The 26,101-nt window shown below is 39.2% G+C and overlaps 1 protein-coding gene across 7 annotated transcripts in view; it reads left to right on the top strand.

Annotated features, from left to right (window-relative positions):
• Positions 1-26,101, top strand: part of FBXW11 (F-box and WD repeat domain containing 11) — a 133,436-nt gene that overhangs the window by 94,010 nt on the left and 13,325 nt on the right. For all 7 annotated transcript variants that reach the window (XM_029215868.1, XM_029215871.1, XM_029215866.1 and 4 more), the window contains 6 exons: positions 6,131-6,317; positions 7,189-7,279; positions 14,782-14,919; positions 19,552-19,670; positions 21,529-21,778; positions 24,674-24,792. In XM_029215868.1, coding sequence (XP_029071701.1) covers positions 6,131-6,317; positions 7,189-7,279; positions 14,782-14,919; positions 19,552-19,670; positions 21,529-21,778; positions 24,674-24,792 — 904 coding nt within the window. The remainder of the gene's footprint in view (positions 1-6,130; positions 6,318-7,188; positions 7,280-14,781; positions 14,920-19,551; positions 19,671-21,528; positions 21,779-24,673; positions 24,793-26,101) is intronic.

Genomic DNA, 26,101 nt, shown 5'->3' with positions numbered 1-26,101 from the left:
TTTGTTCATACTTAGATTTAATAATGTGTGGAACAACTTACTAATCATTATCCTGGTTTGGTGTTTAACTTTTACTGTAGATGATCCTTAGTTTGAATTTTTACTTTGTTGAAACTGACAGTCTACTTAAGACTTCTTTTGATTGTGAAAACCATTAATTCTATAAAAACGGTCTGTAGTTTTGACTTTTTAATGCTTACTGTGAATATCGTACCTGTCAGTATAAGGAAAATGGAAAATGTTTGTGGTCTCTGGCTCCTTTTGGTTCAGTGGAAAAAGTGATAATTATGATATGCTTTTCTAAAAATCATGGTAAATGTTTAGTCTGCAATGTCAATTTCTGCAGGCTAAGTTTGTGGTTTGTAAGAACTGTTGTTAAAGGGAAAATTTATACCATTTGAAGTAGAGACAGATTGTACTTCAAGAAGGACGATAAGCATTGGTGATCTGTTTGGTGAGGTGTCTAAGCAATTAAGAATTTTAAAAACACTTACCTTCCTGGCCATGGTTTATTCTTTTGTCTCATCCTCAAGTAAGGATGATAAACCATTATGGACTGTGAATGTGACAGAGATTAGATCAGAGGTCTTGGGAGATGTGGAAGAACCAGAGTGTAGGCTTTAGGCTGGATGCAGGGCCAGAGATCCAGCATGACAGAGTGGAAAGGTGATGGGTGTTGGATTTGACAGCCCCTCCATTTGAATCCCAGCCCCTGCCCCTAATGGTTATGTGAGCTCACTTTTTGGATCCTCAGTTTCCTTATCTGTGTGGGAATGATAATAATACTTTATAGGATATTGTGAAGATTAAAGACATTGTATATAATATGCCTAGCATCTGGTGGGTATTCTGAGGATGTCAGTTAAAAAAAAAAAAAAAGCCCAGAGAGGCAGGAAGCACCTGCAGTACGATTTATTGCCAGGAAGTTTTAATTATTCACCCACTGATTTCCGAATTGATTCATCCTGACATCATTTAGGTAGGTGTGTGTGCCACTTTGTTGGCATAGCAAAATGTTGGACTTTGTGACCTGAGCATTTGTGTCTGAATCCTTAGGTCAGTATATTCCAAGTTAAAGGCATCCACTGACAGACTTTTGCTCTCAGGAAAGAAAGTTTCTAACTTCAGATTTTACAACTAGATCTGTGACTAGGGAGGGGGAAGGGACAGCAGGGGTGGGTGGGGAAGGAAATTTCTTTGCAGCTGCTCTTTGAAATGTGTTTCTAAAATAATAAAAGTTTCTGTAATTGTATGATCTAAGCAGCTGTCTTAGAACTGGCTATAGTCAAGGGCATTGAACTGACATTACACATTTGAGTTTCATTTTGGTACAATGTTATTTACATATTGAGCTTTGAAAATTTTGCCTTTTAATTGTTTTAATTTATTATTGAAAAATTTCCAGACCTTCATCTGGTGCCTATAATTAGCAACAGCAGCACTTCTTCAGCACGATGTGTGCAGTATTCTGGACTCATTTTCTGAGGCCATAATGTGTCCTCTTATTGCCTTGGGAAGGGGGGGGTGGCAGGAGATGGGGGCGTCTCAGCACCATAGAGTAAATGAGAGCCAGACATTGATACTTAAGAAAATGCTTAGCTTTAACACCTCAGAGCACTTTCTAGCTCAGGCAAATGGACCACCTTATTCAGTAACCTCTTTGTTCTGAACAGTCTTGAAACCAGAAAGTTACAAGGTCTACATGGCTCCTGGGGCTAGTTACTCCAAGGTGCCCAAAATAGAGGTTGTGTGATTCCTATTCTTCTTTAAATATTTAAGGGGTATGAGACTTACTCCAAGCTATTAGTGAGGAATTAGCGATTTGCTAGGGGAGGTGTGTCATATTTTCTCTGCAGAAAGTAACAAGGAAGGGGAATACTGCTTAGCTTCCTTGACCAGTGATATCAGGTAAAGCGATTTCTGGAAGAGGAAAGAAGAGAGAGTGACATTTATCGAGTACCTGCTCTGTATCTGGCTCCTGAATAACCTCCTCTTATGAACCTTTCCAACAAGGTTAAGAAGTTGCTTCTCTATAAAATGAGGCTATTTATAGCCTATCTCAGAGGGTTTTATCATGCAGATTATACGAGATGATCCTTCTTAGGCATTTAATATCACTCCTATTTTATGGCAGACTGAGATCCAAAAAGGAAAACTGATTTGCTTCAACCCAGATTATATGGCTCTATAGCCAGTGCATTTTCCGAGAAGCTAAAACATGCTGCCCCCTAGAAGGATGAAGTGAATTTAAAGTATTACCAAAAGGAAATAAATCAAATCTCATAGATTTCAATGAGATGTTGCCGAATTGGACCAGTGGCATTTGAAAGAGTAGGAAGTATGTGTCTAATAATGAGCTGCTTTCTGCAGAATCTCATTGATAGCCCAGTGGTGTGAGATATTGAGGTGGCGGGAAATCAATGAGGACTAAAAGGGATATTATTGCTATGAAGCAGTAGTTCCCAGCATGTCAGAATTATCTGGTAGTAATTCTTAAGAATGTAGATTTCTGGGCCCCACCATCTAGAGGTTCTGATTCAGTGGATCAGGAGAATATTTAGGAAGCTGTTTCTGCTGCTGTTGCTTCTCAAACCAGTAACCCTAAGTGATATAACCACACAGGCTTCTGAGAACCAGCGCATAGACTACCCAGCCAGGTGGAGGATTTGGATGCAGCTTTCCCAGTTCGTATATAGACCATGGGGATGTGGCAGCCATTGAGGCCTGAAAAGACAGCTATATAATGTGTTCTTGTCTGTTCATTTCCTCTCTCAGCAGAGGATTTGAGAGGGGAGTTGGTTAGGGGTGTGTTTATAACCAATTAGGAGGACTCGGTTAGTGATTAGGATTAACATAAACCTTGGAAAGTGACTGTGTTCTCGTATTAAGTGTAGAAACTAGAAGATAGTCAGATAAAGTACCCCAGAATTAGAAGAATTCAGAGAAGAGCTAAGTTTATTAGGCCATGGCCAGAGACTGTAAAAGAAAATATGATTAAAGACGGTAGAGAGATTCTGAAATTTAAAGTTCTGATTAATAATTTGCTAATCCTATCAGTGGATAGGCACAAGTAGAATCCCATGTGATTTTCCATGAATTTCCCTGGTTTTAAATACACTTGGACAGAAGATGGAAGAAAGGGGCATGGAGATACACAAAAAGGTAGCCTGAACCTTTGAGAATGGTATCAAGAAGGCCAAGCCCCAAATAGTGTGAAATTGTCCAAAATGGTTAAGGAATTTGGGAGAGTTAAAAACAAATAATCAACTGTTTGGAGCAAGAACACAAAGAATGAAGGGACAGTGTACTTGGAATAGATGGTGTAGTGGTAATAGAAAGAAACAGCATATTTTCACTCCTCATTTAACTTATCCTTTTTTCTTTCCCCGCTAAGAAGAATGGTTTTAAAACCAGAAAGGACAGAAAAATTGTAGTCCAAGAAAGATATGAAGCTGTCTTTAACACAGCTCCTATAACAAGTAGACCTAAAAATGTTGTGTGCCGGGATAGTGGCAGAACCTAAGTCTGTGACTTTCAGAATTGTGGAACATTGAGAAGTAATTGAAAACCAGTAGGTAGAGCTACTGGGTACAGTTGTGAACATACAGCTTGTACAACTGTGTTTGGTAGTCCTGCATGATAGAACCCAGAGATGATTGATGAGCAGATTTCCTGGTCTTAAGAACGGGAGAACTGGAGAAGGTGTATATGCGAGCTATTGGCTATTGAATTTGATGTTCCATTCTAGCCTAATTCTCAAATGGATTATCAAAAGTTAATCAGCTGTTGAAAAGACTATGTAGGGTTGTGTAATCCTAGAAAGGTATAGTATGCAGAATGTTAAAAGCTATTATCTCTGAGAGGTGGGGTTTAGGGATTTAAAGGTATTTGCTTATATGCATTTTATAGTTTTTCTATAATGAACATGGGTTATATATGTTTAAAAGTGACACAAAGCAGCTAGTGCCAACTTGTAAACAAAAAATTGCAATACCAACTTTATGTAGTAAGCACCAGCAAGGGAACATGGAGAGTAACCATACCAAATTCACTTGATTTCCTTTTTGGATAAAGTTATGAGACTAGCAAGTCAGAAACATGGTATAAATAAAGATGGTAGTGTCTTCATGGGGCAGAGTTTCTCCAGATATCCTTGAGGGCTGAATAGAGAGATATGGGCTGGATAATAGTAGTATAAAATCCAGATGATTTAGAACTGGTGGCTCAGTGTTGGTACCTTGTGAGTATTTAATGAATGGGTGTATGATAGCTTGAAGGGAAATACAGAATCACGGGTGCTGTCCTTGGTTCTGACCCATTTAACATGTTTGCCAGCAACTTGGGGTAAAGAGTTACTGCATTTGCCCACCATGCAGATCTGGTGTGGAATATCCACTTTTCTGTATGACAGAATCAGAATTGTAGAGACTGACATGGAAGGGTCAGATAAAGATTTGAAGGTGAATTATAGAGAGGATAACTGTAGACTTCCGTGTGAGCTGCCCTCCCCTTCTAAACTACCCATACAAATACAGAAATTAAGGGGAATTGTTTTAATAGATGTTTTGGGGAGAAGGGCCTAAGATTTTAATTCAGCTTACTACCATCTTAGGGGTCTACTGTGATATGACTGTTAGATGAAGGCAGTATAATCTTTGACGGCCTTAACTCTTAATATAATAACATGTGCAAGAAAAGATAGTGGTCCCAGTGTAGTTAGTCTTCATTATCAGATCATAACTTGGGTATTAGACCTACTATAGAGTAGAACTAGTATATGAAGGGCCTGTAAACCATAATCAACAGTGTAAATAGTCATTCTTAGAGTTGGAAAAAACCTTAGTTCGTAAAGCATTTTTTATGCATCATCTCATTGTGATATTTTCAAAATAAGGCAGAGATTATTATCCCTGTTTTATACAGATGAGGAAATGGAGGTTCTGAAAGCTTAACGATTTACCTATACCCTGCCAAGTTAGTATGACTATACCCCTTCTATTTATCTTGAAAAAGAGAACAGATATTAACCCCGAATGGTACTTTGTTGTCTTTAAAATCTTCCTGTAGAACTTTTTTGATTCATAAAAGTCGTGTGAGAAAGGACAGTTGTTAACTGGCCATTACCATGTTATTTGGTAAAAAACCAAGGGGCAGGGATGTTTCAGTATTGTTTAAGTATTTGTTTCATGTCATAGAAGTTCTAGGTGGTGAACCCAGACTTGAAATTGGAATTTTCCGACTGTGTGTTTAGTTTTCCCACCCCAACACAGAGGAGGCCTGGGGATGAGCTTTATTTCTTGTAGTTGCAGAGGACATGCCCAAAACCACAGGATGGGAGTGTACATACAGGTGGCAACAGCATTGACCATAGTGATCTTCTTACCTTTGTGAATGTCAGGCAAAGGCTGAATCTTGGTTGTCTTTGAGAGGATACTTGCATTGTGTAGGATAAACGACTTAAGGTTCTAGAATTTTTAGGCATGTGGTTCATGGTTTTGAGGATTTTACCTCCATAAGGAGATGGAGAAATGATTGACAAAAATACATCTTAGTGCACCTGACTTAATTCTTGGATTGTCGTTTAACTTTTCATAAACTTTTCAGATAAGTCAGTGTTTCTCACCTTTTTGTCTCCTTAGCCCCAAGGGATTCACATAGGTCATGTATCAATAGGATGATTTGTTACGAGAAACAGTAAATCAGAGGGGAAAGAATGCGGACTTTGGAGCAAGAGATCAGAGTCCAGTCTTGGCTTCACTACCCTATAATTGTAAAACCTTGAATCCTTTTACCTCTTTCTGCCTCATCTGTAAAATTTGGGGTGTCGTTACCCCATAGAGTTATGTAAAAGAAATCATTTATTTTAATGTCTGACAAATATAGAGCTGTCCAGGGTTGGCTTTTACAGACAGGAACTGGTGCCATCAATTGTTTTATCTTAAAAAATCAGAACCAAAAAGAAGTGTCTATGTCTGTGTACTCATGCACTTGTATATCTGAAGAACTTTTGATATTACTCAGGTATGTTTCCTGGTTCAGGATTTCTTTATTCCTCTTATCTTTAAGGAAATGGTAACTGGTACATTTCCATCTCCCTTCCTATTCCTTCATTGCCTTTTCTATTTTGTAGAGCAAGGTTTAGATCACATAGCAGAAAACATTCTTTCCTACCTGGATGCCAGGTCTCTGTGTGCAGCAGAGCTGGTATGTAAGGAATGGCAGCGAGTGATCTCCGAAGGAATGCTTTGGAAGAAGTTGATTGAACGAATGGTGCGCACTGACCCTCTATGGAAGGGACTTTCAGAAAGAAGAGGGTGGTAAGTATTTAGGTTGGTTGTTCCCTTGAAAAAAGTGTATTTGACCTAGGGTCAGTTTGATTACTAAAAAGTGCCATTATACTTGCCAAATGTGTTGGCCTATTTTAAACAAGTGGGAAAAGATGAGTAGTCAAGAGTTGGGGGGGAGAAAAGTTAAAGCTGTTAGAATAACCCCTTCTGAAATGCATATTTCCTTTATATTTATTAACTGTTAAGATGTATTGTACAGTTTGAGCAATTTGGCTTTTCAAAGCTATGTGTTTATGCTTTTCCTTTCACATTTTCCTTAGGTGATGACACCATTACCAAAAGATAGATAAGAAAAAGGAAAATATGAGAAAGTCAAATAATGCCATTTTGCTATTAGATATTGATCCTGGTTGAAGATGAAAGGTACAGCAGGCAGGATTTTTCAGAGACAACCTGTGATCTGAAATACAGCTTTATAGCTCTGTACATGTCAGTACCCTGACAGCACAGAGAAAGAGAGTGCCACAGCTAGGACAGATAGGTGGCTGTGTGAGTGATGGTTAGGGCTGTGCTTTCTTTATGGGAAAAAGTTTGTTAATGTACTCAGTTAGCTTTTTCACAAAGCTACATTAACACTTTTTATCGCACTGTAGAATGAAAGGCTAGATTATTGTGTTGGGTATTCAGAAAGTAAAAGGTGAGGATCATGCTAAAGAACTGTAAGCTGAAGTAAAGTTGGGCCTGACATGTACATTTAATTGTCAGAAATCCCGCTTTTGAACTGTTAAAGCTCAATGCAAGTCAAAAGACTTGAAAGATACATCTTTGTAAGCACCGTGTTTAAATAAAATTCACCCTTTTATGCGCAAAAATGTAACATCTGTTTGTGTTTTTTTGCCAGGGATCAGTACCTGTTTAAAAACAGACCAACAGATGGCCCTCCCAATTCATTTTATAGGTCATTATACCCAAAGATTATCCAGGATATAGAGGTAATTTTATAATTTATCTGTTTTATGGGCTGTTTGTGTCTTGTTCTCACCTTTTTTGTTGTCTTAGTGTTCTTAGTTGTCTAGTTCTAAAATCATAGAACTGTTTTTTTTTAAGTTGAAGTCTTAGAGCAAATATGTCACAATGTGTGATCTGCAGCTATCCTTCAGAGCAGATAGCGCCTTTTTGTAAAAAATAATCTAACTTTTCTAAAACATGAACTGCTTCTGCAAGACTACCAGTTAATTAAAACCTTAATCCAAAATTAACTTTTTGTTTTAATTTGATGAAATTTCCGAAATCCAAGGCCCAATTTTTCAGGTAAGCATAGTTTTACATTTTTTGAGCCATCTCTAGAGAACTAGAGAAGGCACAGTCTCAGTTTCCTCTGTAAATTTCCCATACTTTTTCATTAGAAGGACTCAAATATGATTCTAAGCAATAGTTAAGTGGCTTTTATAGAGCAAATTATGCTCGTGGACCATTTTGGAGTTGAGTGTAACTTCCCCAGACCAGTAAAACTCTGTGAACTTGATGAGAAACATTGGAGATGTTTGATATTGTTCATGTGTTCTAATTAGTTCAGTTTTATTATTTAGCCCTTTTCCTTGAACCAAGAAAGACATGCACAGGCATTTCTGATTAACTCTTTCACATGTGTTCTTGGCAGGTCTTGGTTACTTCACTGATTTCCTCCTTGGCAAAAAAGTTCAGCCTTTGCTAGGCAATGCTGTATCACCCATAAAGTTATACTCAGTTTCCCAAACGTGAAGTAATCCTCACCCCCAGGTGATAGACATAAAAGTTATTGTGCCAAAATTCATTAATGGAGAAACATGTGCTTTTTTTGGAATCCCCTCCCCGCTGCCTTCTTTTTAAGGCAGATGTGAACTGATGGAATCGCTTTGTTAACAGTAAATCTGAATATGACTGGAATATCATTATTTCAAATGCAAGCCATTGTTTTGAATATTCTGTTCCCTAAAATGAGCTATAAGTAACCTTTTAGGGTAGGTTAAATGATTTAAAACTTCTGCCATACAAATCCTAAAGTTTAGGAATTAATTGACCCCTTGGCAGTTCAAAACTTAGAATAAATTGCTCCTACAGTTTTAGTAGCTGAAACATAGTGTTAACTTGAACCTTAGGTTGGTGTATGTGTGTTTCAGGTTAGAGGGATTGTCTTTTACCTCATGTAGTTTTACTAAGACACTGCTTATGCATAGATCTTAGAAACTATATTACTTGTTACTTTTTTCCTCCCAACTATTCTTTATAAAGTATCTCCACATTTCCTTGAATAATTTCAGCAAGTCCTTTATTATAAGAAGGATGATGTCTAAGGTCAATCATTAATAAATAGGAACTCTGGAAGAACTTTGATCAGGTTGAAGATTTGGTGACATATATTATTTTATTTAATTCCCATTAGTAGTGTTATAATTGACAGTATGAACTCAGTTTTCTGTGGCATGACAGTATGTGACACCACCTAACATAACCATTTACTCAGGCTGAAATAATATTTTAAAGTTAGGAGGAGGCAGATGTGAGGGAAAATAGAGCTATGGAGGAAAACCCTTTTTGACACAAAACCTCTATATCACGGTGGTCTACCCAGTGGTTCTTAAAGTGTGGTTTAGGAAAACCCACTGGTTGGCCACAAGAGTCTCCTCCAGATTTTTGTGGGCTAGATCTCTTAGTTTAAGGGATGATGTTTTATACTTTGGTACTTTCACTCATAGTAATAATAATAAAAATAATGTACCACGTATAGAGTGTTTACTTGTCCTAGATACTTTCAGCATGTTATAATGCATTTTCTCATTTAACACTCTGGACAATACTCGAAAGTTAGGCCCTGTCCATATTTAAAATTGAGGAACCTGAGGCTCACCCAGGTTAAATAGCTTGCCGGTGATCATACAACCGGTCAGTAGTTGAGTCTGTGATCATCCTTATATTCTTCTGCACTTAATGCAACTTTTTGTGTGCTATGGATCAATGGTACTTCATCAAAATAGAGTTCGTTACCTCTATTTTGTGAGTGTGTTTTATTCTGTCCTGGGTAGACACACAAAGCACAGAGTTGTGTCGTGATCCGTGGGTCAAACAAAGGAGAGACTCACAGGCTTGGCTGTTACCCATGTGCCTGGTACAAAACCCTCACAAGCAGATTATAATAATTACAAGTACCCTCTTTTGAGCCCTCGCAGTATACTCATGAACCATGTTGTGTGACTTACATAGATTACTAATTGCATTTAATTCTTACAACAAGCTACCTGTCATCCTCATCTGTAAGGAGGGGAAACTGAGACTAAGAGAAATTTTAGAACTTCCTACATTGTTAAGTAGAAGACAAGGGATTTTAACTGAGATCTGGCCAGCTCTAGGCTTAGTGTTGTTGTTTGTCATTTTCAAAGTAGAAAATTCCAGAAGAGAAGGAGAAAGAGGTATGTTGTTAAATGCCTACAGACTTTTCAAGGTGATCTTCTCATCTTTGTCCAATTGCTTGAAAACTCTTAGTTGAAAAAAGCGTATGAGTTAAGATAAGATTAGTTGGCCTTGTTTTAGTCCAGTTATGGCAAAGGTAGTGCTTTAGAGGGTTTTAAGCCTATTGCCAAAAGATAAATTACACCCTGAACATCAAGTGGATGTTTTTGTCCCCCTCCCTGGTTGCCCATACACACAGCCTTGGAGTCTCTTGTGGTTTTTTCTCATATGCTTTGCAGGGTTGCCAGTTCACAGCACCTTTTGCTTTCTATCCTTCTTGCTCTACCTTGACAGCTCCAGTTCATGTGCTGGCTCCTGTCATCTATCCATTCCCATATTTGGCTCTGACAAGCAGATGACCTTGCCCTTCCACACTGACCCAACAGAAATTGGCTAATTTTTAAGAAGTAGGGAACCTGGCTTAGTATGGCCAACCCCTATTATTCAGGAAATGAGAATGTGAGGAATGAAGTCTGAAGAGAATAAGAATTCTTAGTTCTCTGCAAAGGTTCATCTCTCATGGGTGCTCTTGCCATACACACACGCACACACACACAGGGGGAGAGAGAAGAAGAGGGGGTAGGGTGGGAGGGAGAGAGTTTAGAGTGCCTCTGAATTGAGAAGGAATTCCTGGAAAACCTGAGGCACAGTCCTAAAAGAAGCAGCCACATTTCCTTTGCCATCTAGAGTCTTAATTGTTATTGTCATCATCATCCTCATTATTATTAATGATGAGAGTACTGTTAGGTACTTTGCCACAGTAATTTAATTTAGTCCTCAAATTGTCAAGACTGAGACTCTTGGTCCAAAGTCCATGCTCTTTTCGCCCTACCATGCCATCAGATGTCCCTCAACAGAGAGATGGGAGTTGTTATAATAGACTCAAGCAGTCAGAGTTCTGATGTCCTGAACTTGGATTTTTCTCTTTTGCCATCTCAGATTAGTGGCAAACTCTTTCGTATAATATGCCTTTTTCCTGTTTTTATTCACTGGATTAAAGCCTTTGAAGCACTCTTCTTGGAACAGACCACTAGTAAAATGATGGTGTGTTGTATCGCACCTTATAATAAACCACATTTTATTCAGGGAAAGTGGGGAGCTTTTTTGTGGTTTGCAAACTTGATATTAACATTGTCCTAACCAGAAAATGCTGAAATTTGCCCACCCACCCAGTTGTGTTTAGGCTTCTAAAAATAATGTTATTCCTTCATGCTCAGACATCTGTTTTCACTCTATTGCCAATTTAAATGCTGCTGTATACTCTGTGTATCATGGCTACTTTCCCAGTATTTTGAAAATTTGCACAGGGTAAGGGGATTTTACAAGTTCTCAAAAACATGAAACATTCCTCTACAGTAGCCACACCACATGATGTCTAAGTGAAGTGGCAGGTATCTGCATCATTAAAGAGGTGCACCTGTGTATGCCCTGTATCCCTACTGCTGAAGTTAAGATGATGGTTGGATTGCATTTGCAGGCTGAGCCCCTTCCTGGGAATGGTTGGGGAGGGCTCAGGGCTATCAGCATTGAAGATCAGCCTAGACTGAGACAACAGTTCCCGGCAATTTGGTGAGATTTTTTTTGGTCACAGCCTGCTCCTTTTGGTCAGTGTTCTCCACAAATGAGAAAGAGCGTCACTGCTACCGTTTGTAGGCACTGTGATAAGCACTGTATGTACGTAATCTCATTTGATCCTTCCAACAGATTTGAGAACGTATATATTATCTTTTACAGAGGAGGAGACTGCAATTCAAACAGTCCAAGGCATTTGCTAAAGCTGCTAATTGACCTAGGTATCTTCTACTACAATGGGCTGCCTTCCATTTTTAAAGGTCTAGTTTTTCTGAAAAAGTCCTGGCTTATATAAGCCAGTTGAGGTCGTCAGATATGGTGGTAGGTAGTATTTTGGGCAGGCACAGTCAGCAGGAAGTGTTGCTTTCTTTTGTGGGTGGCCTTGAGAATTGAGAAGAGTAAAGTCTTAGGAATTACACCGGGTTGGTGTGTAACAAGGTAGTCAGCTCCCTGGTCTCATTTAGTGTCCCTTTCCTGGCATTTTGAAACAAACTGTACTTGTTTGGGGATTCAGGAACCTAATAATTTTTAAAACAGCCCTAGATGGGAACTTCCTAAAATGACCCATGAAAAATGATTTGGTAAGCCTTTTTCTTTTAAAATTCAGAAATGTATTTTAGAAAATAGGCTCGTCCTAAGTGTTGAGAAGCTAAGCCATTTCCTAACTTCTACTTGACTTAGAATGAAAGCCTGTTATCTAGCAGAGCTTTTGAGAGGTCCTGGCCTCTGGCTCTTGTTTGAGGGTTGGAGATAGAGGGTATGGCTTGGCCTTTTATGTTGGGTAGTGTTCTCTGTCCAGACATCTTAGGGGGTGGTACTGTATCACAGGCTGATCGTGTTGCCTTACCCAGTTTCTGTCTGCTGTGTCCTCAGGGCTTTAGGTACAGTAATAGATTATAACCAAGTCTCTTGGTTCTCAAAAACATTTTAGAGTAGTGGGAGAGCATGTAGGAAATTCTTTTTGGCATGGGGATTCCCATACGAAAGTGAAAAAAAGTTTTCTCAAGCTCCCATGTGATAGTAAATAAATGTGCTTTTTCTATTCATTGAAATATTATACAGAGTAGCAAAGCTGCTTACTGATTCAATAACATTTTAAAGCAATTGTGTATGTTTTAAAACTAAGAATGACGATATGAATTTTGAAAATAACACCATATATATTGATAAGACAGGTTATGTATTCGTCTTTGTAATACTTTGGGTTTATGTGGAGTCACATTTAGCAGCAACCATCTGGGCCCCCAGGGTGTATGTAGCCTGAACGTTGGTAACCATTGCCAGGAGTCACTGGCCATGAATAAGACTTGTTACCAGGAGGTCTGCCTCCTAAGTCAGCATTTTCCTGGTATGCTTAGCATGCTGACGTGGCTCAGTCACTCTAAAAATACATTATTTCTCTAAATGATTCCAAGCATTGAGTTCAATTTAAGAAATTTTTTATATTCTGAATCCCTTTTTAAAAAGTTGCTTACAGACATATCTGTTGTCTACCTTGGTAGCGGTAGCCACAGTGGGGTAAATTCTTGGTTTTGTTTTGTTGTTTGGTTTTTTGTTTTTGAAATGTGGTTTTATGTCTGACATTTTACAAACTCAGTAGAGATGACGATGCTGGCTAAGAAGCTCTGATTTGGTAGCAGATGGACAGATGAGCTGTTTCTCGCTCATGGCACCTCCATGGTACCTCTTTGCATCCCCTGGATGTTGGAAATATGTGATCCTGGCCTCTCTCAAGGCTATGTATGGGAACTCTTTGAGGGCAGGGCTTATATTTCCAGGCTCCTGTGCTAAGTACTGAGGCCACAAATGAGGAAACAGTTTCCTGTTTAAGTATACATGTATCAGTGTCTCCAATCCTCCATTTCTTTTTCTGTAAAATGAGGACAATAATTTTGGCTTCAGAACTGTGATGATTAAATTAACTGTAAACTATATAAAACACATAGCATAGTGTTATGGAAGCGTGGTACCTGGCATAACATTCAGTAAATTTTAACATTTCAGAGCATACAGAAGCATGTTGCCTTCAAAATAAGAGGAAACATGGTTTGTTAGATGTCAGCAGAACCAGTAATTAAGTGCTTATTGTGAATAAAGATGAGATTTATCTCCTTTCTTCGCTAAAGCAACTAATTAAACTTTTAGCTACTCAGATAATTAGCTACTCAGACATGTCTTTTGAACTAGATCCTGAACTCTCAGGTATAGCCAATTGTAGTCCCTATTGTCCCCTAAATTCAGGGATCAGGAATTTATACTTTGGTTATTCTTAGTGTATCTTTTGATCCTGAAAATCCTTGACATCCATTACCAAAGGTTAGGTCTTCTAGTGCTCTGGGCATGACCCACTTCCTCTTTAAACTTTGCCCACTGGTCTCAGGCTGTTGCGCTGTTTAAGATCCCTTTAGTCCTGCAGCACTTACAGTTTTTAATCACTCATTTGGCACTGATATTTTATCTGGAGTTGTTACTGATCTTTTTACGTGTTCACTGCCGCAATAGCTAGGGCTGTACTTTCTTTGTAGACACTGCATATTTTAGTAGAAAAAGCATGGGCTCAGAGTCAGGAAGAACTGGGTGTGATTTCCAACTCATCCAGTTACTAGTTTTGTGGCCTCAGGCAAGTTAAACTCTTGTTTCCTTGTTTGTAAAAGGAAAGGAACTGAGGACTTCCTTCCAAGGTTAATGTGTGGATCATTTAACCAAATAAACATATGATTAGAGTATATCCAATTCCAGTTACTGCGTGCCTGTGTATTGCAGTTGCATCCTTTGAAAGCATTATGCCTTCCTGTCAGTCTTTTCATCCCCATGCCTGGCACAGTCAGTACCTGGAATATACTAACATCTCAGTAAGTGTTGTACGAATGATGAAAGAATGAGAATCCAGGGCTGAAATGTGCCATTCTTATTCTAAAGGAGCTTCAGTCTGGTAGAAGATTAAAAATGGATAATAAAATTCTTGCTATAGTAGTTGGCATGTAGTAGTTGTCAATATCGTTTCTCAATGATCAGGACAATCAGTGCCCTGGATGGTTACACAGATTGTTAGTATATGCTTAATGTTAGTGGTGGTCTTCTGCCAGATATTTTAACTGGCATTAGAGAGTGACCCAATGAGTTACTATTTATTTGTATGTTTTGGGTGCAAATGGCATTCTTTAAACGTATTGAATTCTGTCTAGGCCATTTTTTTCAAACCCAACCCAAACTCATTGGAAATCCTGTGACAGTTGCCAGATGGGCAGGGAACATTTGAGGAAAAATATTGTTGGGCTAATGTCTTACTTGGAAAAGAGTGTGATTCCTATCCACAGACAGTTATGCAAACCAAGATGGAGTATCAGTGGTATGCTGTTTCTGGAACCCCAAAGTCTGAACCCTAATAGAATAGTTGATTCACAAAAACTCATCTGTTGCCTCCTTTTTCCCTTAGACTATAGAATCTAACTGGCGGTGTGGACGACACAACTTGCAGAGGATTCAGTGCCGCTCTGAAAATAGTAAAGGTGTCTACTGTTTACAGTATGATGATGAAAAAATTATCAGTGGCCTTCGAGATAATTCTATTAAGGTGAATGACTGCATTTTGTATGTATTATTTTTAGAATTGTGGTTACATGTTAGACATTAGATGTAACGGTCTCTCCATTTCCTCCCGATTGGTTTTTATCTGTTCCAACTCAATCTTGGCAGCTGTCTGCGTGGTTCTAAAGAACTAGAGCCAGAGCGTTTCCCTCTACTAACACTGGACCCTTGGATTTTCTCGCTTCTTACCCTTCTCTAAGCACATTCACTTTCTGTATTCCGTACTTAGGTGCAAGTAGAAAATATCTCAGTATCCACAGGGCTCTTGATTTCTTGGCTAGCTGGTAAAAGTGTTGCTGACTTGCATATAAATGAAAATCATTACCTTTTATGGTTTCTGTGAAAGGCTCAATTGATAACACAAAAGAATGATAGAGCAATTTATATTGTTTTTATTTACTTTTCAATAGTAGATAAACTGGATCATTTCTCTGTGTTTAATGTTTAATGGCTCTAATAGATTTTGTTTCACATTGTTTGTAGCTTATTTTCTCATATTTAAGACAACATTGTGGGATAATTTTACTTTTAGTTATAATTTACATGCACTCTTTTTGGTGTAAAGTTCCGTGAGTTTTGACAAGCACAAAGAATTGTACAACCACAACAATTATTATCAAGATCCAGAATAGTTCCATCATCCGCCAGATTCCTTTGTCCTGCTGCTTTGCGTTTACCCATTTTTCCCCAGGGTCCTGACAACCACTGATGTTTTTTTCTGTCCCTATAATTTTGCCTTTTCAAGAATGTCCTGTAAATGGACTCACACAGTATGTAGCCTTTTGAGTCTGACTTTTTATGCTTAGCATTGTGCATTAGAGATTCTTCTACATTGTTGCACATAACGATAGTTAGTTCCTTTTTATTGGTGAGTAACATTCTGCTTTATGGTTACACCACAGTGTGTTTATCCATTTACCTATTGAAGGACATTTGTGTTTACAGTTTTTCACAATTATGAATAAAGACACTGTAAACATATGCATGCACGTTTTTGCGAGAACGTAAGTTTTCAGTTCACTTGGATAAAAACCTAGGAGTGGGATTGCTAACTGATATGGTAAGTGTACGTTTTACCTGTGAAGAAACGGCCAAGCTGTATTTTCAAGTGGCTATACCATTTTACATTCCCATCAGCGATGTATGAGAATTCCTTTTGTTCTGCATCCTGGTCAGCCCTTGGTAGTCTCAGGGTTTTTTGTTTTTTGTTTTGTTTTGTTTTGTTTTGTTTTGTTTTTTTGGATATTAGCCATTTGAATAGGTATGTAGACATATCTCATTTTGGTTTAAAGTTACATTTCTCCAGTGATCAGTGATAATGAGCATCTTTTCACATGCTTATTTGCCATCTGTATATTCATTGGTGAAGTTTCTATTCAGATCTTTTGTACAATTTTAAAATGGGTTCTCTGTTTTCATATTATTGGGTTTTGAGAGCTCTTTATATATTACGGATACAAGTCCTTTTTTAGATATGTTTTGCAAATATTTTCTTCCATTCTGTGACTTGTCTTTTCACTTTCTCAATGATATCTTAAGTAGAGCAGAAGATTTTAATTTGTCTAGTCTAGTTTGCCAGTGTTTTCTGCCTCAAACTTTTGATGTCATATCTAAGAGTTATTTCACTGAGCTTTTTGAATCTGTAAATTTGTGTCTTTCACCAGATTTCAGAAGTTTGGGCCGTTATTTATTCAATTTTGTTTCTGCACCAGTTTCTTTCTCCTCTCCTTCCGAGACTCTAATTACACAAGTATTAGATCTTTTGATATTGTCTTACTTTTTCCCAATCTTTTTTCCCTCTCTTTTCTGGGTAATCTCTCTTAGCCTGTCTTCAAATTGACTGAATTTTTTCATCTGTATTCTGCTATTTTCCCCCATTGAGTGAATTTTAAGATTTCAGATATTATATTTTATAGTTTCTATTTCTCTACTGAGAACTTCTCTCTTTTCATTCATAGCAAATGTGTTTATCTTTACTTCATGGAATATAGTTACAACAACTGCTTTGAAGTCTTTGACCATGACAACATTTGGGTAATCTCTAGCTTGTCATGTGTTGATTGTCTGTTCCCCTGAGAATTGGTCACTTTTCTTGGCTTTTGAATGTCAAGTAATTTTGGATTGTATCTTGTACATTATGGATGTTGTATTGTAAAGTCTATGGATCCTGTTATAATCCTCTGGAGAATATGTGTGAGTGAGTATTTTTTTAAGCAGGTGGTCAGCCTAGTTAGGGGGGTCGGTTCTAATCTCTTTTCTGCTTTTTGCCATGCTACTTTGGGTCTGTCTTGGGCTTGCACTACTCAGAGTTTAGTCTGAGACTTCAGTGGTAGTTTAAATATCAGGGCGCTTTTTCCGGCCTTTGATGTGTTGGCTTAGTCTGTCCTGTGCATGCACTGCTTAAGGGCAAGCCCAAAGTCATGTGTTGTGTGGGTTCTCATATACAATTAGGGAAGCCTTTTTCTTTTTTCCAGCTCTTTCCTGTTTTGGATTTCCCTAAGTCTCTACAGCCCACAAGGATCCTTTCTTCATTTTCCTTTGGCCAGAAAAATGGGGTTTCCCTTAGAATTTTAGTTACCTGTTCCACTGCTCTGCAGTACATCTCCATGACTGGGCTTGTCCTTTGGATCAAAGCCGTTTGAGAAAAGAGAAAAAGAAAATAGGGTCTTTCGCACATTCTTTGGTCCCCAAGGATTCCTTTTTCAGCCTTTCTGTCCAGAAAGACTGGTTTCTCAGATTGTAGCTGCCTGTGCTGCTGCTTCACTGTGCAGTTCCTTGATCTGGACCTGCCTTTGGGTCAAGACCACAAAAGAAGGAAATGAGAAAACAGAAAGAATGGTAAACTCACCCCATGTGGATCCTGTCTCCAGACTCTTACCCCTTGCTACAATGTATTCAATACGATACTTGCTTTCTCCTGGCTGCCCTTCCCCTCACAGTTTTCAGAGTCCTCAGCTAGTTGTTTTTGTATTTTGTCTAGAGTTTTTAGTTACAATCAACTGGGAAGATAGGTTGTAGTGGGCTTTCTCCCCTTGGCCTTGTTTTCTATATTCTTTTACTTTGGGTGAGTTAAAAGGTATTTTTGCTTGTGTGTTTTTTGTTTTATAAAATAGTGGAATTTCAATAATTCCAATAACTGGGGCAAAAAATCACTGAATTATAGAATATAAAGAAACTGTTTTGTTGGTTTCCTATATGTATTATAGTGTTTCCCAAAAGGTATTCTGTGGATGTGAACCCAAAGGATATTGCTTTGAAGAGTAATTCCCTTCAAAGAAATTTAGAAAACACTGCATGCTGTATCCCTTTCTTAGAAATTTACAGGTTACAGTAGCATATAAAGGCTCTGAGAAGACATACAGTAGAGACACCCAGAGTTTTCCAACTTTGAAAACATATTTGACCACAGAACTCTATTTTTATGTAATACTTATTGATAGTCCTAACCTGTGGCCACAGATATGCTCTTGAAAGTGTTATTATTTAATTCTGGCAGTTCTCCTTTAAGGAGTAGGTAAGAATGGTTTATAATGACCTTGTCAAAGCATGGGCTGCCCATGGGCTTGCATTTCACTTACGCTGGATGTTTCTAAAGAATTCTCTTAATAGAGGCATACCCATGCCTAAATTAGGCCTACACTTGATTTGTAAGACACGGAACAATGGAGCAAAAATACGCTTTAGAGAGCTCATCTAGACCAATGGTTGGAAACCTTCTGTACTTCATTCTGCTTCAGTCCTTGATCAGCTCACACTTTCAAAATAGCTGTGGTTCTACTAGGTCAGAAGTTAGAAGCAAGCCTTACTGTTATAGAAGGACACTTAACTGTCTGTAGTGCTTGTAATATCTTGGCCATTTGTAGTAAACTTTAGGGACACTGCAAATTATGATAGTACTTTTACAAGGGAAGAAATAGTTCCGTAGACTCTATTTTTAACAAAACAGTCTTTGAAAAAAATCACTTTCCATCCCCCCATTATTTTGGGACATTATTGAAAACTTGGAAAACACTGGAAAGATCAAAAGAGAGGAGAAAAACGGCATTCAGAGTACAAAGCCAACTATCAACACTTTACTTCCTTTTAATCTTTTTTTTTAAATATACATAATATTTATGTCACTATAGAGATGACTTTTATTCTGATTTTTTTTTAAAAAAGTAACTATAATAAAGCAGTGTGTTTTCTCATTAAAAACTCTTCATAATTTACTTTGAAGTTATTCTGAGATGCTGAACATTTTTCATCTTTAAACTTTCATAAACAAATGTAATGGGTTAAGGGATGTGCATTTTTAAAAGCTCTTAATAGATACTGTCACGTTGTTTTCCAGAGGGTGAGCCAACTGTTTTCACAGAGTTTATTTAAAAATCCTCTTTATAAAGCTGTTAAGTATAATGGGCACAGTAGTTATGGGGACAAAGTAGCATACCTATTCTGGAAGTTATTCAGTATTGCCTCTTCTTCTCCTCTTGTCATTTACCACCTGTTTGATGTTTACTGCTCTTATTTACTGTAACACAGCTTTGTTTTGTTTTATGATTCAGAAAATAAGGTATGATAAAAACATTGATCAGAATGTGATATACTAAATCACTGTTTGTGTTTGTCTCAATAGATCTGGGATAAAACCAGCTTGGAATGTTTGAAAGTGTTAACGGGACACACTGGCTCTGTCCTTTGTCTCCAGTATGATGAACGTGTCATTGTGACTGGCTCTTCTGACTCTACAGTGAGGTGAGTGATTTGATTTCACTGGCCTGGACTTCTGTACCTTCCACAAGGAGACAGATTCACCTCCTCTTCTGCGATAAAGTACACACATGCTCTGTATATGTTTGTGTATGCTATATTTCAAAACCATTTTTGGTGTAGGTACATTTGAACAAAGTAGGCAGGAAAGCTAACTTTTGTTAAGTAGGTCCTATTCCCATTACCATACATTCTAGAGATGGCAACTGCCTTCCTGTAAAAGCACAGTACCTAACGGTATCAGGGTAGCTTTGTCCTGGGAGACCACGCTCTAGAGGAGAGAGGAAGGAAGCAGGTGTTCTAGGAGTGTGGTGGACAGTAAACTACAAGTACCAAAAGAATCAGAAGCAGAGATTTGCAGCACTTTTTGAGGGACACAAATAATGTGCCCGATATTTTGTATAATGTTATTCTATTGAATTCTCACATCAACCTTTCTAAAGTAAGTAGTATCTTCTTTTTTATAGATGTAGTATTGGGAAATGGAGGCCAGAGAGGTGAATAATTTACTCAGTCACATAGTTAGTTAATTTCGAGCCTTGAATTTATAGCACTCAAGACTATCTTGATATTATGTAGCTTTTCCAGTGATGGAGACACTAGTTTTCAGATGCCACCCCAGGGGCAGAGTGATGAAGGTGGAAGTGGCAGTGTTCTACAGTAGAAGGGAAGCAGTGACTGCTGGTTGGGAATTGAGAGTAGAAAGGAAACATTACTGGGATCTACTCCTAAACCACTGGGACAAGGATGTTTTTCCATACCAGATGGCTTTGGATTTTGCTGTAGTGATGCGTTCACCAGCGCCTAGAGATAATACAGTAAAGCTTCAGCTGGACTGCTGGTAGCCTGAGGAAGGCATGTCATGGGAGGAAAGGAAATGCCTCTTCTAGAGTGAGTCAGAGATTTGAAGAGGATTGCTTTACAGGCACACCTAAGAGATTGAAATAGTCACCAGCATGCCTAGTATCCTTTCCCTGACTCAGTGCTTCCAGGCTACTGCTTCCACGATAGGTCATGTCTCGGCCTTAGAAGCCTGAGACTCTCTTCGTCTGCTCTGCACGAACTTGTCCCCTTAGGAGATGGGGTTACAGAAAAGCTATGATGTGAAAGGGCTGCCCCTAAGAAGCCTGTATCTCAAGGGTGAAGCAATTGGAGACATGTGCTTTGTCCATAAAGCGGTTGGGTAGATAGATGGGTGTGGTGATTGATGAGACCCACAGCCTCCAGTTTGCAGTGGATAAATAATAGACTCAAAAGCTTGTCAGAGGTCAAAAACAACCTTAAGCTTGGAACCCAGCCACCAAGCCATCTTCTCTCTGTCATCTCAAACTCACTGCAAAGCCCACTTCCTTGCATCATTTTTTGCCATCAGCACAAGGCTGCAAACACCATCCCTGAATACCTGGGCAGGAGTCAGAATTGGCCTTCTTTTTTCCGTGTTCGAGGTTCCAGTGGATGGGTGTTACGCAGGCTTCTCACTGCTGTGGCCTCTCCCGTTGCGGAGCGCAGGCTCAGCGGCCATGGCTCACGGGCCCAGCCGCTCCGCGGCATGTGGGATCTTCCCAGACCGGGGCACGAACCCTGCATCGGCAGGCGGACTCTCAACCACTGCGCCACCAGGGAAGCCCTGGCCTTCTTTTTTGAAACCATCTTACCATTTCTTCACAAATAGAAAAATTGCTTCTGGGGGCTCCCTTTAAGCATGGTGTCAGGTCCCAGTCACCAGATACACGTGAAGTCCACCCCTCCCCAGCCTACTACTAAAAATGGGCCCAGAGCACAGACACAGGAATCTTTTCCTGGTTGTCTCGATAATTAAGCATTGTGCTTTTCTGTTCTCTAGAGTCTGGGATGTGAACACGGGTGAAGTTCTGAACACGTTGATCCACCACAACGAGGCTGTACTGCACTTACGCTTCAGCAATGGACTGATGGTGACCTGTTCCAAGGACCGCTCCATCGCAGTGTGGGACATGGCTTCTGCCACTGATATCACTTTACGCCGTGTCCTGGTTGGCCACCGTGCTGCTGTCAATGTAGTAGACTTTGACGATAAGTACATAGTGTCTGCCTCTGGGGACAGGACCATCAAAGTAAGTGTGTCTGCAGTCATAACTCTGCTTGTTCCCATCCCTTCTAGAACATAGAGAAAGCAGAGGTGGCTTATACCAACCTCGCATCTGGCAAGATCTTTATTCTCCTCTACTTGTGCTTATGAGACCTCAAGGCATGCTCATTCTTTATGCTTCTCAAGTCGTAGGCAAGGTCGTAGAAAAGGGTCATGGGGTCCAGACCGAGAGCAGTCCTCTATTTCATGAAAGGACATTGTTGATAACCTTTTTAAAGGGAGGAGAACTAACCTATGGGACATGTACCATGTGCCAGAAGCTTCCCATTACTGCCTCACTCCACCCTCCCAGCACTCTGCTGAGCCACATTTTACAGATGTGGCACAGAGGACTGTGCTGGAGACCACATTAGCTAGTTAGTGGCAGAGTTCAGATTTGATTTATTCACCTAATCTTGAGAGCCTGCCATGCCATAGACCCTGGGCTGGATGCTAGAGATATGATGATGAACAGGACATGTCCCTGCCTCCAAGGAGCTCAACGTGTGGTGTGAGGCAGACGTGTGACAAGCACTTGTAGTCTAGGGTGATCCATCGGGTATGGTAAATGCAGTGCTGGTTCCAATGTACATGTTAACTTATTCAAATTTTAGCTTTCCTTATATTTTTATAACAGCCTTATTGAGATATAATTCACATGCCATAAGATTCATCATTTGAAAGCATACCATTCAGTGGTTTCGTATATTCACGGTGTTGTATGGTCATCACTAGTTTCAGAACATCTTTATCACCCTCTGAAAAAACCTCATACCCATTAGCAGTCAACCCCTATTCTCTCCCCCCAGTGCCTGGCAATCAGTAATCTACTTTCTATGGATTTGCCTATTTGAGACTTTTCAGATAAATGTTATCATATATATGTGGCCTTTTGTGTCTGGCTTCTTTCACTTAGTGTAGTGTTTTCAAGGGTCATCCATGTACTTTGTAGCATGAATCAGACTTCATTCCTTCTGATGACTAGAAAAATTCTGTGTGTGGATGCACCACATTTTGTTTATCCGTTCATCAGTTCACAGACATTTTGATTGTTTGCACATTCTATCTGTTATATATAATGCTGCCATAAATATTTGTGTACAGATGTTTGCGTGTACGTATACTTTTAATTCTCTTGGGATGGTAACTCTGTGTTGAACGTCTTCAGGAACTGCCAAACTGTTTTCCAAAATGGCTTCACCATTTAACAATCTCACCAGCAGTGTATGGGCTCAGAAACCTTCCTTTTATGACCCGTACTGGCCAGCATGCTAGTATCTAGCCCCACAGATCACAGACTAGATAGCATCAGACTTTTAGATTGGATAGAGTCTGGAAGCTGAAAAACTAGGATTTTTGGCACCTCACCAGTCAGTCACACCAATTTGTACGAGACCAGTGCCTGGAAGTCAAGAGGGTTTGGGCCTTTGTACAAAACAGATGTTAGGGCTTCCCTGGTGGCGCAGTGGTTGAGGGTCCGCCTGCCGATTCAGGGGACACGGGTTTGTGCCCTGGTCCGGGAAGATCCCGCATGCTGCGGAGCGGCTGGGCCCGTGAGCCATGGCCGCTGGGCCTGCGCGTCCGGAGCCTGTGCTCTGCAGCGGGAGGGGCCACAACAGTAGGAGGCCCGCGGACCCCAAAAAAAAATGACTAAAAAAAAAAAAAAAAGATGTTGCAGAATATCAGCCCAGATATTTCTCCGTATCCTTGCCAGCCCTTGTTAGTGTGTGTGTGTGTGTGTGTGTGTGTGTGTGTGTTTATTATAGCCATCCTGGTAGGTTTTCAGTGGTGTCTCTGCAGTTTTTCTTTCGATTTCCCTAATGACCAGTGATGTTGAGCATCATGTGCTTATTGGCCATTTTTATAACTTGTTTGAAGAGACATCTACTTAAATCTTTTGCTCTTTTCAAAACTTAGATTATTTGTCTCTTTATTATTTAGTTGCAAAAGTTCTTTACATGTTCTGGTTACAAGTCCCTTATCAGATAAATGATTTGCAAATATTTTCTTCCTGTGGGTTGTCTTTTCACTTTCTTGATGGTGTCCTTTGAAACACAAATAGTTTTAACTTTGTTGAAGTCAAGTTCATCAATTTTTTTTGTTACTTGTGCTTTTATTATCATATCTAAGAAACAGTTGCCTAATACAAGGTCACAAAGATTTACTCTTATGTTTTCTTCTGAGAGTTACAGTTTCAGCTGCTACGTTTAGATCATTGATCCATGTTGAATTAAATTTTTGTATACAGTGTGACACAGGGATCCAACTTCATCCTTCTGCCTCTGGATATCTGGTTGTCCCATTCAACTACAAATGCAGCTAATAAAATAATTCAGGGAACATTGGTTACTTTGTGTCTCCTTATTTGGCTGGTATTAAGTGTGTCTATGGACATCTAAGTCTTGCAGACAGCTTCACAAAAGAGGGGTTATTTATTCCACATACATAATATTAGGAGTGATGTGTCAAAACAAATGGAACTATTCGAGAAACTATGCTGGAAAGGAAGAGGATGCAAAAGGTGAAGCCCTTTCACGTCAGTTACATTGGGTTTGATGTGTCACCTGGCCTAAAAACATAAAATCTGGCCCAGACCCTTCCCTCTAGGCAAATGAATGTCCGAACCATCCAGGAGATGTTCTCTTTGTGAAGATCTCAAGGTTTGGAGACTTCACAAATTCCCTCTGTATTTCATTCCAGTTTTATCACTCAGCAGCTAAGGAAATGTTATGCTATCCAATCTGTTCCCCAACCTCCCCAGCGTATTTCATAATCAAGTACTGTGGTCATTCTTAGAAGTTCTGATTTTTTTTTTTAAAGGTACATTGTGCAAGGGCTTTTCTGCATTTATTCTTAAATATATTGCTAATTTGCTGTACAGGTCTGGAGTACGAGCACCTGTGAATTTGTTCGTACTCTGAATGGGCACAAGCGAGGCATTGCCTGTCTCCAGTACAGGGATCGGCTGGTTGTTAGTGGATCATCGGATAATACCATAAGGTGGGTAGAAGTTGGTGTGGTGACAGAGTGGGCTCATTTTTGCCATAATGTTGACTTATCTCCAGTCCTGATGCTCAAAAGACTCAGTTTTGGGGGCTGCTTCAGATAAGAAAACTTTAGGTAACTTTTATTTATCTCTCTGGTTCTGCATACTAAAGTGGGTAAATTGTGTATGCCCTGGGTATTCTTCCAAGATTCCCCCAGTGCACAAGGTTTTATAACCTCAACTCCACCCAAGATCACTTAATACCGTAGTGCCTCAGAACAGAGGATGCTCCAGCCTGATGCTCTCCTTTCCCTTACCAGTGAGCTCCTGCCTCTCTCCCTAACAGAGGGCAGTGTACTTTATTTCTCTCTCCCAACACTGTCATCAATTCCTGTTTGGTCATTTATCTTATCTCCCTTTTTTCTTCCCAACACTCATTGTCCTTGCTTTCTAATAAATATGAATGTCTTTAAACACTTTTTATCTTATTAAGAACTTCCCTTAAATATCTATTTAATTACCCCAAGTCATTTTTCCAACTGTCCCAACATATTCTAGTAGCTTTTTTATAATCAAATTGCCTGTTTGGGCAAAATAAGGATTGGGTTCAAGATTATTTTTTTAGAAAAAGAAAGAAAGAAAGCAAACACAATGTAGCTTTAACTGCCAAAAGTTTTCTTTATCATTTTAAGTCTTAAGGTATCATAAAAGTCAGTTGAGAACTTGAATCTTGGTTCTGTTGCATTCTTTATGCTTGGTATTACGTAATATTTCAGCAATAAACAATTCTTAACTTCCTCATTGGAACCTCCGAGCTTCTACCAAATAATGATGTGTACTGCTGAATAGGTTATGGAAGAGAGCCACTTTGGAGTTATAGTGGCAGCGTTCTCTTCACAGTAGATTAGAGAAGCCATCGTCACTGACACTGATGAGAACATTTGCTGAGGATAGAATATTCATTGGATGTATGATAGGTACTAGTGGGGAGGCTAAGAAAATGTCATTATAGAATTAATTTGCTAACTTTGTTTTGTACATGTTAGTTTGCTGTGGTTTCTTCTTGCAAATAATGTAGTTAAATCAGTGACAATTTTTAAAAAATCTCTTTCCAGAATTGTTACATAAATCATATACAGAGAAAAAGGCTGGATGGTAGTCACTGGGTTTATATTTCTAAGACACTGCATATGCCTAATGAGAGGCTCCCACTCTGACCTTGTAATACTGTATCTAGGAAGGGGAATCCCTAAGCCTCTTCAGGAGAGGGAGACCATTGTGCTGGTCCACCAGTTCTAACCTTGGTGGTGGAAGCCTAACCCC

The sequence above is a fragment of the Monodon monoceros genome, unplaced genomic scaffold (genome assembly GCF_005190385.1).
Source record: "Monodon monoceros isolate NGI ecotype Baffin Bay Population unplaced genomic scaffold, NGI_Narwhal_1 Super_Scaffold_12, whole genome shotgun sequence".
Taxonomy (NCBI): Eukaryota; Metazoa; Chordata; class Mammalia; order Artiodactyla; family Monodontidae; genus Monodon; species Monodon monoceros.
This window is presented reverse-complemented; position numbering and strand designations above follow the sequence as displayed.